The following is a 20,165-nucleotide window of genomic DNA, read 5'->3' on the forward strand; positions in this document are numbered from 1 at the left end:
GGTTATAGGTACACATATAACCGTTGGGTTATATGTGTATATGACCTTTTCTATAGTCAAAATCAGCTAATGAACCATTCCAATACATTTTTAATCTTAACAGTTCCCCCGAAAAGCAAGGAATTTTTTATGGAAGAGGAATCGTAATTAATTTCGATGTATCCTCCTCCTGACGACGTTATGTCGGAGTTGATTGAATTCCTCTTCTTTCATGTTCTTTTTACATTATTTATTTTTGTTATTTCTTCTAATGGTTAATTTTAATTTTTATTTTAACATTTTCAGAATTCTGATTCTACATTTATAGGATTTTTTTAAATTTATTTAATTGAATTTCAATTCTTCAACTCTGGTGTCCCTCGATGCAAGGAAATATGGCAAAAATACAAAATAAAACCATTAATGAAGATTTTCCTTATTTAAAATGAACCAATTCTAAAATTGAAAACTAACCCATTATACGTAAGAAAAAAACTAGCAAATTCTAAATTTATAGGATTTTTTTAAAAATTTATTTATTTGAATTTCAATTTTTGCTCTTTGTGAAAAAGTTTTTCTAAATTTCTTACTTTATGTATTTATTGATCAATTCAGCGGCATAATGCGTGAAAATTCTTGAAATGATTTTATGTTTTCCTTTATAAATTTTTTTTTGTGTTTAGAGCAATAAATAAAAAGGAGAGGTGCACAACTAGATGTTATTAATAAGCTCAAAGCAAACAAGTGTACGTTTTGGCACTAAATGGCAAAGTCATTTAGAATTCTGCGTCGTTTTTCATAAATTCTGGTTAGATTAGTCTATCTTCCTGAACTTTATAAAATGTGTTATTTTGTAAATGGTTGTCTTAGAACAAAATCGAGTTACTAAGCCTCTTAATCCCTCACCTAACGACATTCCTTTGTCCTTTGGCAGTTTTTATATTCTAATTTTACCTTATTTGGGGATTTTGCCTTTTATCTGGCGATTTTAGTTCAGTTTAAAGAATTTATTCTATAACATGTTGATAACATTAATCAAATTGTTGATCAAAATAAGCTATGTATTTTCTATGTCTTCATATACAAATGGCGAGGACTTCGGTAATTCGGTAACAATATACAAGTATGAATGATAACACCGACGCGATCACAGTAAGCTGCGTGTACTGTAGTGATTAATCTGAATTGTTGTTTTTCAATAAACTTGGCACGATGACTATCTGGAATTTTTTATTCATTGTATTTGTTTTATTTATTGTATTTGATGCTGATTTATACTTGGTAGATATTAATCTAAATTTCTCCTTTTTATAGAATTGGAAAGATGAGTATCTGAAATGGGATCTGAGTTCCTTTGGAAATACTTCTATTCTGCGACTTCCTTCCACTGAAATATGGAGACCGGATTTGGCATTTTACACCGCGTAACTTTAATTAAATTATACACATTCTATTGATATATATTGTAATTAAACTTTTATGTAAGTATCTTTTGACTTGATCTTTATTACTGGAAAATATTTCTCGTTCGTTCAGGTTACGCTTCCGCAGTTAACACCTCCGAAAAACTTCAAAACTAGCAATAGCGAAAATCTCACCTTATAATTAAACATTCCTAAACCTTCAGGCGAAATGAACTGTACTATATTTTTTATTTGAATAATTCATAGCAGTCATAAATGCAAAGCACTTCTTTGACAATGAAGTTGGATGCAAAGCACTTCTTTGACTCTTATAATTTTAAAGTAATTAAAACCCATATCAGAGAAGAAAAAAAAACAAACATTTATCGGAGAAAACACTATTGAAATATTACTCTTCTTTATTAAATTTTTGTATTTAAATAAAAAATCAATGAAAATAAGTAACGTTCCCTAATTAAAATGCTGGTTTATTTTGAAATCTAAGAATTCCCACCATATATTATAATTATTCCCTTTTATATAAGTTTATTTTATATAAGTTTACCCCAGCTCTCCCAAGTTAAATATCCGTGAATTACCATTTTTTTAACAAAAATTAACGCTGTTATTATTATTTGTTTTTGCTGATTTCAAAACACATCCCACTTACTTCAGCTGCCAAACAGTTTCGATAGGACTTAAATTCAAAACACATGTAACAGAAAAAGAAACATTCGCGAAACATATACAGCTAAGAAAAATAACTCTAACCAGAATTTGCGTAGATCATTTCTGACGAATTGCCCTACCCAGCAGCAGCTTAACAGATGTTGTAGATTAAATAATTAGTTGCTAGTTGGCTAATGAGAGGTCATTTATGTTGTGTAATTATGCTTTGGTGAGTTACTTCAGTAATGCATTTCTTTAATCCTCGTGGTAACCAATAATATATATATATATATGTATAATTTATGAATTTAAAATAAAATAAAAGAGGCAAAGTATGTTGTAAAGTGGCGCTCAGACGGGAAATTGGTTAATGACTCTGACTGCCGTACCGAAGTGCCCGGGTTCCAATCCAGAAGATGGTATCACGGATATTTAAAAGCATCATGCCTTTAGAATTACCGATAGAGTATTGGGGTTTGCAATACATATTCTTATATTAGCATTATTATTTTTTTGAAAACTATCCGCTCGGGCGGCCGGCCACCTAAAAGAGTTAAACAAAGAAGAAAAAAATCTGATCTTCCGTGTATACATTTTTTTCTGCACTTCATTTAAACTTATTTCGTCGAACTATTCTAACTTAGCCGATCCGTAAAGGCAAGTTGAAAATGATATCAAAAATTGCAGATTTTGAAATTAAATGTTCTGTTCAGTTTTTGTTATACGGAAGTCAAAGTTCTTCTATTTTTATATTTTCATAATGAATATAAAACTTTTCCAATCATAAGTATGGAAACCGAGAGACCGCATTAAACTTTAGTTTATTAAATTTCTTAAATTTCTTTAGTGGTCCAAAATTACTTTTTTAATTTGAAAAGAAATTACCAGAATACGAATATTTTCGTCGTTTAAAATACTTGTCTATGACCTGTATGTCTATGACCAACGATTGTGAAAATAAAGGACGGTTAAAGAATTATATGTAACCAAACCAGTGTATAAACACATATACACACTTTTGGTTATTGCCGATTGCGATAAAAAAGCACGTGCATAACTAGATGTTATAGAAGTCCTATATACAAAATAATCTTTTTTGAGTTTTTCGAAACACATATGTACACTGCGAGAAAAAAAGGGGGAGACAATTCTATATCTCCCTTCTACTAGGCCAATTGACGAAATTCAAACTGCGTTTTTCATGTCTCGAAAGCGCGACTTAGGATATGTATTAGATTTATATAGTTTTGTTCTAATACAGGTATTTTGACTCAAAATCGGACTTTTCTGAAATCACATACCGATTTTTTTCATATTTCGATTCTACGAATCAAATTACGGCAAACTACCAAGTTTTATAAAAATCGCACGAGTAGTTTTTAAAAAATTAGCTCGCAAAATTTTAGCTTCTCAACGTTTATTGAATCTGATGTATATTTATTAATATCTCTTCTATTATTAAACTTGTAGGGTTTATATTTATTTTAAGCTATCTTTCCTGTCAAGCCTTTACTTTCCCTTAGAATTGCCAATGCCAGGGTATGTAAATTTTAGTAGAACGCTCAGAGTATTCAAATTTTTAGCAGAAGTAATTGAGGTTAAATAGAAGGGAAATGAGATTTGTAAGTGTGTGCTTCTTGAATCACGAGCGTGAAGGTTGCTTGGTAGAAAGTTTAAGAACCGCGCGTTTCGGCCTGCGTGCCTACTTCGGCAGTTAGTTGAATCTTTCAACTTCTTAATCAGAAAGTTTGCTGAATCTCAGATGTATCTTAGAACGCGGTTAAGATAGTCACATTTATAGAGCCTCGTAGGTAGTAACCTCGTTATTTATTCATCCTGTTATTTATTTTTAGTTGTACTTTTCTATTTTTGTTACACCGCCAGGTCGGCGTAGTTTGTGAGCGTCAAGTGAACGCAACTGTAATTTCTAAAGTGAAATAAAAAGGGATTAAACCCTTCTTACGAGTTTGTGTAATTTGCAGTTCATAGCAGTCACTACCACTGTTGCGGACAAGTTGGGGCTACGCAACATCATATTGGCGCCCGAACACTTTACGAACTGAAATGGCCGAAAACTGGATGAAAGCTCCTGTACAAATCCAACAACAAGAAATGGCGAACCAATTAGAAGGATTTGAATACCTGGTCCAGACGATGAGAGCATCGATCAAGCCAAACGTCATTCGGTGGCGATATTTTTAGAAGGCCTAGAAAATCATTTCCAGCTATACCCTGTGCCTGAAACACAAAAAGTTGCCATTGCCACGTCTGCACTAAGAGGACAGACCTCACTATGGTGGAAGAATATAGGGAAATTTTAATTAGGGGGAATTCGGAGGCCAAACATACACCTTTGAAAATTTCAAAATATCATTATTAAAGGCCTTCCCCATAGTGAAAGACCGAGCAAAGCTAGAAGCCGAACTGTACAGTTTTTATCAACGTAATATAGAAGATTTGACGGACTTCATTCTGCGAAAAGTTAAGCTGATAAACATGCTGTATGGGAAGAAACCCGACGCGGAGATTATTGAAATAATCTTACCAAGATTGCTACCTGCTGTTCAAGATTACTTCGAAATTAGAAACCCAAGCACATTGCAGGAGCTCTTCGAATTGGCGGTCAAGTTCCAAAATCGCAGAATAGCGGAAAAAGCTAGAGGGGCATCGTATTCTCAAGGTCTCCGAAGGCAATCCTCAAATCAACAGACCGGAAACACAAATCGCTCTTATGGGGGAAAGAGCTATCAAGCCAACTCATCGAAGCTCGAAGGTCAAGGCCCAAAAAGGAAATTTGAAAACAACCGTCCGCGTACCCAGAAGACAGAAGTTGAAAGGAAAGCTTTAAACGAGTAGAGGGGCCTGTAAAAGTGAGGGTCCAGACCCCGGAAGTTTCGAAAAAACCCTCAAGAAACTACCTAAATACGGTTGTGGTAAAGAACTCACAATTACCGATTATACAAGTCCTGGTTGGCGATGTACCAGTAGAAGCCCTCATCGATACAGGGGCAGAAGGTAATTTTATGAGGGATACATTTTTTAAGAAGAATTTTAAAAGGTTACGATTATTTAAAAATAAAAACACAGAAATTATAGCAGCGCAAGGGAAAATCTGTCAACGCATTGGGAAATTATCATTACAAATACAGGTAAAAGATGAAAGCCTCAAAATATTAATTTTTGTGGTCAAAATTTGCAGAGTCCAGTCAGTTTAGGCATGGAGATTTTAAAGGCCGCGAAGGCCAAACTGAATTTTCAGGAAAATTCAGTTATGCTGGAAATGGATCGGAGGGTGGTGGAGCCAGTGAAACAACCGCAAGTGGACCTTAGCCATTTGAATGACCATGAAAGCCAAGCCATCCAGCAAGTGGTGAGTACTTTTTCAAACTTGTTTTCAGAACGGCCGGATAGTTGTCAAATTGTTACCCATGATATACAATTAACTGCCGACAAACCCTGTAGGACAAAACCTTACCGGTATGATAAACAGAAAGAACAAATAATTGAAGAACACATTGAGGAAATGTTTAAGAACCAGATAATAGCGCCCATAAATAGTGAGTGCGCGAGTCCAGTCGTACTATGTAGGAAAAGGAATGAGTTCCCTCCCTCGGATAAAAGGGCTTGGAGGTTTGCTATCGATTACAGAAAGCTTAATAGTGTTACTAAGTTCACTTTGCCGGTTATAGAGGAAATTATTAGAAAGATTAAGTCTACGAGATACATGACTACGTTGGACTTAATGTCTGGCTACTATCAAATAGCTATGAGACCCGAAGACATACATAAAACCGCTTTTATCACAAAATCGGGCACTTATGCATTTTTATTCATGCCCTTCGGGTTGTGTGGGGCCTTGTCAACATTCCAGAGAGCTATGGACATTGTTCTAAAGCCTGTCCTAGGAAAATCGACTTTAATCTATCTAGATGATATAATTATAACAAGTAGTACGTTGGAACAACATATTAAAGATTTAGAAGAGGTTTTTAAATTATTAAAAGAGGCCGGTCTTACAATTAACGCATCGAAATGCAAGTTCGCGACAAAAGAACTTAAATATCTGGGTTATAAAATTTCGCAAAAGGCTGTAGAAACTCAGGATTCAAAAATAAAAGCCATCAAGAATTTCCCACCTCCCAACACCGCCAAGAAACTTTCTTCTTTCCTAGGGTTGTGTTCTTATTATCGGTCGTTCATAAAAGATTTAGCGAGTATTGTTGAACCGTTGTGAGTAATTGAAAGAAAAAAAAGTAAGTTTACGTGGACAGCAGAAGCAAATACAGCATTTGAAAAGTTAAAAGAAGCACTCATCAATGCCCCTATTTTGAAATTCCCGGAAGGGGACGAAAACCTGGAAATAGCAGCAGACGCGTCGGACTATGCCGTAGGTGCGGGTCTCATGCAGAATGGGCAGCCTTTGGCATTTTTTTAGTAAAACTTTAAATTCTACTCAAAGGAATTATACAGCTACGGAGAGAGAAACATTAGCCGTATTAATGTCTGTACAGGAATTTCGAGTTTATTTCGGCAAAGCGCCAGTAACAGTCTTTTCGGATCATGCGGCTGTTGGTATGCGGCTGTTGTTTACTCGGGGAAAAACCTAACGCCCAAGTTAATAAGATGGGCTTTAAAACTCCAAGAATATAATCTAATAATAAGATATAAACCGGGTAAGGAAAACAATGTTGCTGACGCACTATCTCGTATAATACTGGACGATGAAGGCAATGAACTCAAATGTGCTGCGTTGACTTCAAAAATTTTAGATTCTAGAGAAACAATTATTGCTGAATTGAAAGCTGATCCTGAATTTGGAAGTATCTACGCGTATTTGAAAGACCCCGAAAGCATTGAACACACAGATATCTTTGCAGTAAGAAATAGGGCAGAAAACTATGAAATAATTGATAATTTATTGTTTTATACGAAAGCAACAAACGAAAATTTTGAATATAAACCAGTCATCCCAGCCTCGCTTCGATTAAGCATTTTGAAGGAATTACACGACGCGAAAACAGCGGGTCATTTAGGGGTCAGAAAGACTTTAAAAAGGGTACGCGAGGCGGTATATTTCCCGCAACTATACAAAATAGTAACTGCGTATGTCAGGTCCTGCAATCAATGTCATTTAATAAATGATATTAATTACAGCCCGGCCGGGTACTTAAATAGTTTTCGCGCTACATTTCCGAATGAAATTTTAGGCATAGATCTTCTTGGTTGTTTTCCCCAGAGTGAGTTAAATAAAAATCGTTTTCTTTTAGTAATTTTAGATCATTTTTCAAAATGGACAGAAATTGTTCCACTTAAACGCGCGTCAGCCAAAACACTCGCAGATGCATTCTTACACAGATACATTTTAAAATACGGTGCACCGATAAAAGTCATTAGCGATAACGGTAAACAATTCGTTAGCCAAATATTTGAAAACATTTGCACTGGACTTGGCATACGCCATATCAAAATGGTTCCGTATAGACCACAGGCAATCATAGCAGAAAGAGTTAATAAAAATATTGTAAAATTAATTCGAAGTTATTTTAGCACACATCACAAGCGCTGGGATGGCTACATAAATGAGTTAGCTTATGCTTTAAGAACAGCAAATCATGATACTACGGGAAAAACTCCAGCAGAATTATTTTTAGGACGGAAGTTAATTACGCCGCTAGATAAATTATTCTTTGTGCAACAAAGAGAGCAAGAATTCAAACAAAAAGATATACAGAAACTCATTGATCAGGCGGTTAAAAGTTCGGATACGGCAAGAAATAGACAGAAACTGTACTATGATCGAAAACGCCGTGAAGCAGATTTTAAAGTTGGGGATAAAGTGTTAAAGCGGAAATTTTCTTTATCAAGTGCCCCAGTCAATTTCACTGCAAAGTTAGCTCCAAAATTTGAAGGCCCCTATGTAATTCAGGAAATCAAGGGAGTCGTATTGTACTTTAAGAACGAGAGAGGGGAAATCTGTAAAGCAAGTCCCGATCAGATGAAAAAATATTATAATCAAAATGATTTTGAAATCCTTAAAAGTTTCTTGCGCAAAAGAAGTGGAAGGTCCAGAAGTAACGCCACCCGCTCCACCACCCAAGAAGCAGAGAACAGAAGAGGAACCTAGCCCTTCTACAAGTCATTATAGGGTCCCGAAAAGAAGGAAGGAAAATGGTCAGACTCCAGCATTCAAGAAATGCAAGAAATCAACGCCGCCGCGTAAAGAATCTTTGGTAAATAGGAAAAGATCAGTTACAATGTCCCGCAGTAGGAAATCTGAGTCGAGGAAACCACTTCCAGGGCCAGATAGTCAGGAGCAAACAAGGCCGCCGTTCACGACAACAAAAAGACAGAAGGAGGAACGAAAAGATTGCCACCAACAGAAGAAATTCAAGCAAGATTCCAGACCGGAGGCCGCCAAGACCAGCCGTCCAGGGGCAAAACGGAAAAGACAGGAACCCGAAGACTACCACTCCAAGAGGCCGGCCTACAGAGGGCGAAAAAGAAAAGTCACCATCATGGAGGTAGGAAGTAAGATGGAGTCGCCCTAAACAAGTTTCTCCCGTAACCTGCTCTGAAGCACCTGCGATCCCTACGTGTTGACCAAAACATTGGGTCATTTACCATTGAGTTCAGTGGGATTTGACGCGTTCGGATGTAAATATTTTGTAATTACGTCGTAAATATACATATAAATGTATATATTTTCTTTTTCTACAACACTTCAGAGTCCTAAGTATATGAAAACAACATATTTTTAAACAACATTTCATTCTGAACGGAATTAAATGCTATACTTTTCACAGGACAGTTTTCTCAGAATGTTGTAATTCGAATGAAATATTTTCACAAGTTTTCGTTAATTACATTAGAAAAAAAAATTAAAGGTGATTCGATTTGATTCGGTTAAGGTACAAAAATTAAGATCAAAGTTTATTGTATTATTAATATTAAAATTATGCATTATTTCTTTTCTATTTATAGAGCTTCTTCCTAAAATACTTTCTTAAATATGACATGATTTTTTGGCTTCTGAGGCATCTTTTAAATCGAAAAATGTAAGTCAATTTATAATTAATGCTCTATTCGGTTCATTTTAAATTAGAGAATTATTAGGAATTAGCGAAATACTTTAAATAGTACTTGACTTTCTCTGAAGATTTCTGAAAGTTAATAAAATAAGTTTTTTTTAAAGTATTATTTAAAACTTGTAACTGAGTTATTATAAAATGTAAGGGGAATAATTCTTTTAATTATACTTATCAGATTTTTTTTACCCTTCATTTCAACAATACATATTCCAAAACTCTTTATTACGTTCTTAAGTGCGCATCTCATAGCATTTGCTTTACAATGCCTTTTAACAGATTGCTTTCCAATACGAACAATTCTTGTTTAAATAGTTTTATAACGTATTTGTCAACAGGATTTCAATTTTTGTTTACAATTCAATATTAAGGTTATTATATATTTAGATAACATTTATAATCATTATAAATTAGATACATTTAATAATTAGATTTCTTCACAGTACTTTCACAGTTGTTTATAAGGGAATAAATTCTTCATTTCAAATACATTTATAAATAATTTAACCTGCGTACGTTAAGAAGCCAGCATAAAACTCGAATTTCCGAGAAAAAAAGACTTGCGTGGGAAACATTTAACAATCTGGAATCAATAAGAGGACCATTCATGATCGGACCTCCTTTCGCAGGATATACAAATGTTTTCACCTCCGTCGATTACCCTATTTTCAAATTCTGAATAAGCTGTCTTGATGATGTAGCACGTTCGCATGGTCACATCATCTTGACCGCACATGGTACTTCCGCTAAATTCGCAAATGCATCTCTCTTCTGTTCCACACATTTGTGTAAAACTGTACATAATTTTACCCAAATGTATGGTTCCAAATCAAGGGAAAGCTAACTTATTGGCATATCTGTGTGTATATTTATTAATTTTGACGAGGATTGCAGCATTTGATGGTAATTTTATTTTTAATTAACCCAAATAAGTAAAACGTGTAAGCGCAAAGTGATTATTTTTCAGATATATTAAATTAAAAGGATGAGTTGAAAATGGGCAGCAAGCAGTAAAGCCTCTCCTCTAAAAAATTTTAAAAGGTGCATGTTAAATAATATATGGATGTGAAAAAAATTTGTTTTATTTAAAACATTTTGGTGTTTGGAAAATAAAATAAATGTAGCGAATACTCTATAAAGTGTATCGAAAGACGTATATAATTTTAAATGTACCGTAAGGTGTTTTTCATTCTTTAAGCATAACATTTTTCTTAAAATCTATATTTTTGTAGTTCAAAAGCTTAGAATTTTATAAAACAAATTCATAATCAAAATCGCTGTTGTTAGTTATCGAAAAATAACCAAGATGTGATTTTTGCGTAAATGTCACTAAACTATACAAATTGCTATTATCCATCACACTATGAATGTTTCTTTCATGCGAAAGTGTCCCTTTTTCGATTTTTATGGAACTGTCGTGTTTCGAAATACTATCAGAACCTTGTCAAGCGAGCTTCTGAGTGTAAACAAAGAACACCCCATCTGGTGACCCAAGCTTCAAAGCAGTGCTTCACTTCTAGCCCCAGTTGGCTCCTCCTTCCTTTCCTAACTCCATGGTCACCATAGACGAAACTCGAAGAACCCAAAGGCGAAGATTGACTTCTATGAATTCCATAACTTGGGATCAATTCTGCCAGAAGAGGATGTCGGAGTTCCAAGCATCGAAAACTCAAAGATAAGTTAAAAATCTTCTATAAATTTTTTCTTTTGTTCCGAAATGTTATGCGTAAATACGAAGTTCTATGTTTTGACGGAAGTCAATTTGTCTCGGTTGAGACTTAGTTTTGTTTTACTTTATTTAGCTAAGGCAAAAGTATTATTTTCTTTAAGTATAAAATCTAAGAGCAAGCAGTTCCTGTTGGTCGAAAGACTAATTCTGTTATGTTAAAGCCAAAATTTGGCCGAAAGTAAAATAACTTCGTATTCTTGTATTAATGAAAAATTTAGTTTCAGTGCCACCAGCTTGGCGAAGAAAGCGTGAAGTAAAATTTTATTTTTATCTTATTCATTTTATGGTAAATTGTAAAAATCATATGTATTATAATTTTGTAAATATAGGTAAATACTTGACAGTTATGTAAAAGTAGAATTTAGTCTAGAAGCATAAAATTTTAGATGCTAAAAGTAAATACTCGAAAGAAATGAATTCAAATTTAAGTATTAAACTGTAGATAAAATCGTGCTTTAGAGCCAAAGCCTGCATGTCTAAAGATGAATGAGGGGGAATTAGAATGAATGTGTTTTGTAGGGTTCTCCACCTACACTTGAATTTTAAGAATGTTAAACATAGCTCATCGAGTTTCAATATGTCGATTAAGGTGTGTCTATTTGGTTGTTGGAATTCTAACAAATCATTGTGGTTAGGGGAAGTGTTGTAATACTAAAACACGAATATTCCCGTTTGACACCACACATGGTGGAGAACCAGGGTAAAGTTAAATTCATGTTTGAATACTTGAATGAATGTGAATTAAGCAGTTAATTAAGGAAAATAAAAGGATCGAAAACGAAAACTTTATCCAGTGTTAAGAAAGTGTAAATCATAATGTATTTAGAAGATACTGATACTTATTCCTTCCAGATGCTGGAAGGAAGAGAAAAGATTGATTGCTGAAGACCAGAAAGGATCCTCTAAGAAGAGATGGTAATTTTATTCAGCTCCAGAAATGATTGTAATCTTATACGAAACAGTTTGTTTTATGTAAACGGGGCTCTTTAGTTTTAGGTCAGAATGTGGAAACTTTTTCAACAGGTCGTTTCTAGGACCTGCTTCCAAGTTTACCAAATTCTGGCAGCGGCAAATGTAGGGTTTATATTTATTTTAATTAACATTTATTTTAAGCTATCTTTCCTGTCAAGGCTTTACTTTCCCCTAGAACTCCCAATGCCAGAGTATGTAAATTTTAGGAGAACGCGCAGAGTATTCAAATATTTAGCAGAAGTAATTGAGGTTAAATAGAAGGGAAACGAGATTTGTAAGTGTGTGCTTCTTGAATCACGAGCGTGAAGGTTGCTTGGTAGAAAGTTTAAGAACCGCGCGTTTCGGCCTGCGTGCCTACTTCGGCAGTTAGTTGAATCTTTCAACTTCTTAATCAGAAAGTTTGCTGAATCTCAGCTGTATCTTAGAACGCGGTTAAGATAGTCACATTTATAGAGCCTCGTAGGTAGTAACCTCGTTATTTATTCATCCTGTTATTTATTTTTAGTTGTACTTTGCGTCAAGTGAACGCAACTGTAATTTCTAAAGTGAAATAAAAAGGGATTAAACCCTTCTTACGAGTTTGTGTAATTTCCAGTTCATAGCAGTCACTACTACTGTTGCGGACAAGTTGGGGCCACGCAACATCGTAAACGTACTTGATTCATTCTTCCAGAATTCGTAATTTAGGCTTGATCCAAATATAATTCGCACATTTTTAATTATTTATTATTAAAATTTGTATTTTTAAATATTTTTACAAATTTTTCGAAAAAATTTTCGAAAAATTTTTAACATCATCTTAAAGTAGATGTATTTCTAGGCACTACTGTAAAAAATTAGAGTTTTTTATTCCAAATTTTATAGATATACATGAATTTACATATTGGAGCGATTTGAAATTTTGCATCGTTTTTGAGCGATAATAACGCCAAACGATAATACGCACTTTGTTAAAATTACTCGAAGATATGAAGGATGTGTTTTTTTCCTCTTGTTTAAAATGAAAAAAAGAAAAGGAAAATGGGTTGCTATAAATTAAGAAGTTCGCCCGCCAAATAAATTATTCTTGGCGAAACTGAAAAAAATACGCTAAATTAAATTTTTGAATTTCTCCGTAAATGTCGCGCTAAATTGTACAAAATTTCATATTTAGGCATAATTTGACTAGTAGAATCGAAATATAGAAAAAAATTGGCATTTCATTTCTGAAAAAGTCCGATTTTGTGTCAAAATACCTATGTTAAGAGTGATGCTATATATAAATCTAATATATATCCTAAGTCGCGCTTTCGAGACATAAAAAACGCAATTTGAATTTCGTCAATCGGCCCAGTAGGACGAGAAATATAAAACTGCTCCCCCCTTTTTTTTGCGCAGTTTACGTATGACGTCAAGAAAAAATCCATTTTGAATCTATTTTACAATTCGTTTTCGAATAAGGAATGCTTTATCCTGTCATTACGTACAAACGTCATACAAAAAATAGTCAAAATGGATAATTTTATCGTAATCTGAAGCCTGAAATTTTTTCACGATTACAATACCTCCTTTATTGCGTACAAGGAATTAAATAGTCGACAATGATTTTAATGAGAACAGTTAGTGTCATTTTGTAAAAATATTTCTAATTAGACATCTCATGATTTTAATGCATTTATATTAAATCAAAAGTATAAAAATATTAAGAAATCTGTTTCTTTTAAATTGCTTAGTTTGTTACCCAGTAACCTACCAGATTAAATCCCAAAGTTAAATATTTTAGGCTTTACTGAATATGGCAGTGCGCTGGGTCTTGGAAAATAAAAATATTTTATTTCCGTTGGTGGCAACACATTGCTTTCAAATAGCCGAATTTTTTTATTAAAACTGAAAGATGACTTACTTTTTGCCGAATGACAAGAGTCTGGTACACTGTAAATAAAAATGTTTCATTTTCAAGTCTAACTTTTAAACTGATAAGTTTGTTAATCAAAGTTTATTAAATTTCTAAAAAGTATGAAATACGTAAAAGAACAAATTCGAAATTAAAAATTTGGGCTTCGAGATGAACATGTTCACGGTGAGGACTAAGTGCATTAAAATTTTGGTGGCTCTAGCTGCTATCGTATTTCCCTAATACGCGGAATATGCATACAGATTCTACTGGATTAAACGTTTTTATAAATAATAGTGGCTATAATATTTGGTAGAAACAGTTTGAAAAGTGATTCGGTGATAAAGTTTGAAAAGTTTTTCTTCTTTAAATATGTGAAAAATATACTGACACAAGGCATTTACGCATTGACATTACGCATTTATTTTGCACAAATGACTGATTCACAACTTCCAGCAATCATTAAACAAACCGGTGGTATTGGAAAACGTGAAGATGATCAGCGGTAAGATTGTGCTTGCCAGTTGTAAAGTAGAATTGAATCAAATCTACTGAAAAATATCGCGCAAATTTGCGATTAACAGCGAATTTCGCCACTTCATATGTGGTTGCATTGTTTTTTACTGATGTTCTGAAACTTGAACCAAGACGATTCATGATACATATTCAATGATGTGGCGCTTTCCATCCTGATCTTGAGATAAAACTGCACCTAATCCAAAATAAGATGCGTCTAAAAATTGGTAGTCCTTGTTTAAAATACCAAAAATGGAAGCTGCAGTAATTACAGATTTTAAGATCTCGAATGTCTGTTAAAATAATGACAGCATTGCTAGTCTCCCATTCCAATCCTTTCAAAATGTGAGTGATTTAGCAGTAACAGAATAAATACTAACGTGCGTTCTAAATTGATTGGCAAATCCAAGGAAACTACGAATTTCTTGAAATGATCTAAGAGTCAAGTAGTGTTCAACTGATACTGTGCGATCGGGATCAGAACCTTTACCATCTTCAGAAAGAATTCGACCAAAAAGAGTGATTTCTGATACTGCAAATCACTGTTTTTCATGTGTAAACTTGAATCCAGTATTATTAGTTTCTGAAGGATTTCGTAAAACACTTTTAAATGGTAACCTAAGACATCATGTGAATTTGAAATATCGGCAATGTATGTGTTTACATTGCGGAGTACTAGATAATTTTAAGCTAATTTAATTGCTTTAAACTAATGTAATTGCTTTAAGCTAATTTAATTATTAAATTTGTCATTGTAGACCCATTGTGGGACATTAGTGACACCAAAGTGCATTTAGAGAAATGAATAATGTCTCTCAAGGGTGGCAAAATCAGTTTTGTATGTGTCAGACTGTCTTATGCGAAAGGTATGAAATGCAAATTTTACATCCGATTTAGAAGAGTGACGCTTGCCTCTGCCACGCGTTTAATGACATCTTCCATTTGGACATCATTAATAACATCACCTATTTCTTTTTTGGGTAATCACGATACAAAACACAAACGTGAGCCTTACACTTCCAGGTAAGCAGTATAATTTAGAGGAAAATTTGCAGTAAAGGCTGTTTAGTGTGTACGGGTTCCGATGAAAGGTGATTAAAATTTATTATATCACAACAAATAAAACAAAATGCTTAAATTTCCTCAGATATTTGTACAATTGAAATATCTCGCAGTAGTTATCTTTTAAACTATTAAATCATTCAACAGAACTTAATTCAAAACAGAGAAAGCTAATCCGATTTCACCGCGAATTCGCTACAATCATTAACAGCAATAACTACACAACTACAGTTTTCTAAACAATTCCATAAATCAACTGAACTGAGATGTTTTCCTCCGGCTTTTTATAAGCGTTTTAAATATGAACGAGAAACGTCTCGTATTTTCTGGATTTTTCTGGATATTAAACGAGTACAATTACGAGATATATATTATTAAAATGTTAGTTGCGCGTGCTCCTGTATTTTAATTTTTCCATTGTAGCTTTCTCTTCAAATAAGTCTCGTGCTGCATCGCAAGGAGATATAAAACAATTTTAATAATAATTCTACTAAAAATAGCTAACTAAATAAAAAGAAAAACCGTAACAATGCTAAGAAGAAATTTTATAAAAATGAGGGCTATTGCGATTATCTGAGAAAAACAAGGGAAGCATTTATTTTAATAACAATTTTAATAACAATTCTACTAAAAATAGCTAACTAAATAAAAAGAAAAACCGTAACAATGCTAAGAAGAAATTTTATAAAAATGAGGGCTATTGCGATTATCTGGGAAAAACAAGGGAAGCACGTTATATTGATCCGATATTGAAATTTCTTACAAACTGTTTCCTTTAACCGCTAGCATTTGTCACAGTAGTGTTTGGGTTCGAGATCTGCTTTTGACTAATTGCCTTTGATAAACTGTCACAAACTACTACCAGGCCATTGATCATTGTGTTTTAATGATTTGCATATTTCATCTTAGGGAACGTATACACTGTTATTTATCAAATCAAACAAGATTATTACTTATTATTCAAGTCTTTATTTAATTTTTTTAAATGGTTATGTATAGAATCAGTTTTGAAAATGTGGTATCAAATTTCAGAACTCCAGCTCAAGACATTTTCCTTGAGCCTTTGTCCCAAGTCCTGATCTACCCCGACGGAAATGTCATGTGGGTTCCACCTACCACGATTAAAAGTCGTTGCCCGCTCCGCAATCGAGCTACGAAAAACGTAATTAACTGCAACATTATTTTGGGTTCCTGGACATACAGTGAGAATGAAGTGGATGTGCATCTTACGCGTACTGAAGTAAGTTCCATATAAAATTATTTTAGACTTTTGTAAATAACTTATTTATAACTTTGCATTTCGGATTACACTTTTTAAGGCCGGATTTTTACACACGATCTCAGCCAAGCTGCAAAAAGGCAACAGATATAACAAAACTAACATATCCTATCTTAAATATTTTTAAAATATTCTCTGCTTACCGCAAGAAGTGTAGATGGAATTATTCTTTCGATTTCATGAAACCAGTACCTGATGTTATTTGTTCAATAATTGAACAATAAAAACAATATTCGCATAAAGCAATTACTATCAAGCATAGTATTGAACAAAACAAATGTAATTTTACTCAATCTTCCATCTTAATGTCCAAAATTTGTTTCTGATTGGTATTTCTTGTTCTCTAAAGTAAAATCTCAGTTTAAATGTCATCATTTTTAGAGCATTTCGTAATTCAGAACAAAGAAAAGGTAACAAGTGTATTCTAGCATTTGATTTCTACAAATGTATCCAGTATCAAAATATGTATCCTTGCCAAACATGGCTAAATACTGCCCGTTGCAAACTGGTGGCGGATGTCGTTGCAAAAACGTTGCAATATGTCGTTTTAAGACGCCCAGATGTCCGCGAAACTCCACTGCTTTGCAACCGTTACAAAGACGTCTTTATAGATGAGGTTTATGTTAAATAGACGCCGTTATTGCGCCTTTCTCGCGTTATATTTTGGTTGTGAAAGCATCGTATCACGACGTCTTAACGACGCCTAAATGTTCGCAAATTTAATCTTTTTGCCACAGTTGTGAAAAAGTCGTTATGACGTCCTTGTGTTACATAATGATTTATGCAGAAAAATAAGTTTAATAATTAATGTATTTTTATTCTTTTTCTAAAATTTTGCTTTAAACTAATGTAATTGCTTTAACGTATTCCTTGTATTTTTCTAAAGTTTTAATATTTTATCATTTCCTCAAAAACAGAAGATAATACAATTTTTTTCCTTTAGGCTAAATATGCATAATAAATAATAGCCTTAATTATTTTCAGTACTTTAAACTATATTTTTTAAATTTCTCTTTAGACTAAATATACATAATTAATAATAGCTTTACTTATTTTCAGTACTGTAAGCTATATTTTTTAAATAACTTAAATTCTAAGTTACGATTATTTAATATTCATCATTTTTTCCGTAATCCTTTAGTACGTAAATGACAGTAATAATGAAAGTGGTTATTATAAATATATAATAATAATAGTTGACATAATAAAAGTAAAGCTATATATGTGTGTAAAAAAGAGTATCTCTGATTATAACAGCATTATCACATTTATTTCTGTTAAATCTCAAAGACAATGAAAATCGCCCCTGTCATGATAAATTAGGAAGCGTGAGGTAACATAATCAGTATTTTACCTGAACTAAAGCATAAATTTATTCGCGCTTCCTAGTAAAAATATAACCATTAACTTTTATATCTCCAAGATATGCAAATGAAAGACTGTATAAAGTAGTTAATAAATGTAATCAAAAAAGTAAAAAGTAGTTAATAAATGTAATCAACAAAAATATACCTAAAGCTAATATTAAAAAAACACTTCCCATATTCATATCTAGAATGAAATAATAACCTAACAAACAACATTAGCACTATTTAAGAAAAAACATGCACTAGCAGGGTTTAAAAGTATAAATAGCAGAAAGAAGGTAACAGAACTAAAATTTCCAATTAATAAAAAATTATTTATGTTTTTTAAATAGTAAGCAGTTAAAACTGCAATAATTATGGATCGCAGTACTTGCTAGTAATGCTGATGATTCTTAACACCATTTCTTTCGATCATATGTAAATGTATTTACTTATTTTTAGTTTCTACATTTTAGAAATAGTGGTAGATTATAATGATAATTTCATGCCCTTCTTATAATCAATAACTTTCCTTTTAATACTGTACAGAAATAATAAAATAATATAGTATACGATAGTAAGCTAAGTACGTTAAAGTAAGCTCCTCGTTAAGTAGCACACAATGAAATTTTTTGTTTATATTTATTATGAATTTCTTTGTTATCACAGACACATAAGAAGTAAGCGAAGAAAATAGACTATACTTAAATTTAATAAAGAATAAAACCTAATTTCCAACATTCATTTATTGAGATAATCTAATATACATACATTAACGGCAATATTTAAAAAAACGCGAATTACACCGTGTTTAGAAGAATAGATACCAAACGAAAGTAATAAAACTGCAATTTGCAATCAATAAAAAAAATATTTAGTGCTTTTTAATATTATACAATTAAATACCACATAATTATAGATTACAATACTTTATAGTAATGCTAATGCTTCCTTAACACTATTTTTCGATCATATATCCGTGTATCCAAATATTGCACCGCTGGAGCCACTGAATATTGAATTATGTAATTTTAATCACCGGAAAAGTAAAACACTAAAAGAGAACACTATTTTACTCTATGGACGATTGTAGTACTTTGCATGTGATATTTTTTACACGATGTATCCAAAATTCAACATTTGGGTGTCGTCTTGTAGAGCAGATATTCACAAACAAAATAAGCACAAATTCGGCATTCCTAAGATGATTTCCCCTCAATTCAAATAAACTGCCATCATTAGATGCCTATACATCGTCCTCTTTCTGTATTAAAGCTCTCCAATATTTAATTCCGACGGTGAATTAGAAAACCGTGAAGCAAAAATTCACGAAAATAAAATGGAGTTTAACAAAATTGCGCAGTTAACGAAGTTGGTTGTTCGAATTTGGCAGCCGAAGCGCCAAAGCGCGCAAAACTGACCTCGAGATTTTCGTTTATATAAGCACCCAGTAAATAACACCGGCCGAACAGCAATGCAGTGTACCTTTCAGGCGATTGCATTAAACCTTTCGACGGTTCTTCTGATAATTTAATAGACTCATTTTTAAATAGCCTAGAAGAATTATTTCGACTGAATAGAATTACAAACAAGATTATATTTACAAAAATTATTTATCGGGCTCGCTGAAACATTTGTAATGTCAATGTCGCCAAATCCCGAGTGTACCGTATACTAGGATTAAACCAAGCATTTTTGAATGCATTTGAAATTTGTAGAGATGGACAAAAACGTTAAAACATAATAAACTGTTCATTAGAATTTTTATAGGTAATGAATTTCGTATTTTTGTTCACTGTTTCTCTAATTTTAATGTCAACATTTCTTAGTAATTTATCAAAGCCATTAATTTTGTCTTTTTCCATGAAAAGTGTTAATATTTCTTTCTCCTTTTCCATTAATTTTTCCGTTCTGCTTCTCCTGATTGTCGGTGAGTTTTCCGTCATATATATTGAACAGCCGTTAAATACTCATGGATATGCATCCTCTTTTAACATTGGACGTTTTCTCGGAATTCTTTAAAACGCCCCATATTTATCCGTGAATACATCTTCACGCACAATCATATCTTCGCGAAAATTGTACTTTTTGCACTGTATGCGGTAAAATATTTTATATTATGTCAGCATATTAATTCAAATAAATTCGTCCTTACTTCAAAGATAATAAATAAAGTCATATTTCAGCATTGAAATAATTGCTAACATGTGATTTGCATTGATTTCGGAAATATAATTTTTTAAAATATATAA

The 20,165-nt window shown here is 32.9% G+C and overlaps 1 protein-coding gene across 4 annotated transcripts in view; it reads left to right on the plus strand.

Annotated features, from left to right (window-relative positions):
- The window catches only part of LOC118190674 (neuronal acetylcholine receptor subunit alpha-6-like), a 91,022-nt gene that overhangs the window by 42,838 nt on the left and 28,019 nt on the right, over positions 1-20,165 (plus strand). For all 4 annotated transcript variants that reach the window (XR_015041676.1, XM_085818659.1, XM_085818658.1 and 1 more), the window contains 2 exons: positions 1,294-1,403; positions 16,321-16,528. Coding sequence is in view for 3 of the 4 variants with exons in the window: in XM_085818659.1 (XP_085674785.1) it covers positions 1,294-1,403; positions 16,321-16,528 (318 nt within the window). In the remaining variant the exon portion in view is untranslated. The remainder of the gene's footprint in view (positions 1-1,293; positions 1,404-16,320; positions 16,529-20,165) is intronic.

The sequence above is a fragment of the Stegodyphus dumicola genome, chromosome 6 (assembly GCF_044657685.1).
Source record: "Stegodyphus dumicola isolate Sdum_Otavi_A_Nest chromosome 6, ASM4465768v1".
NCBI lineage: Eukaryota > Metazoa > Arthropoda > Arachnida > Araneae > Eresidae > Stegodyphus > Stegodyphus dumicola.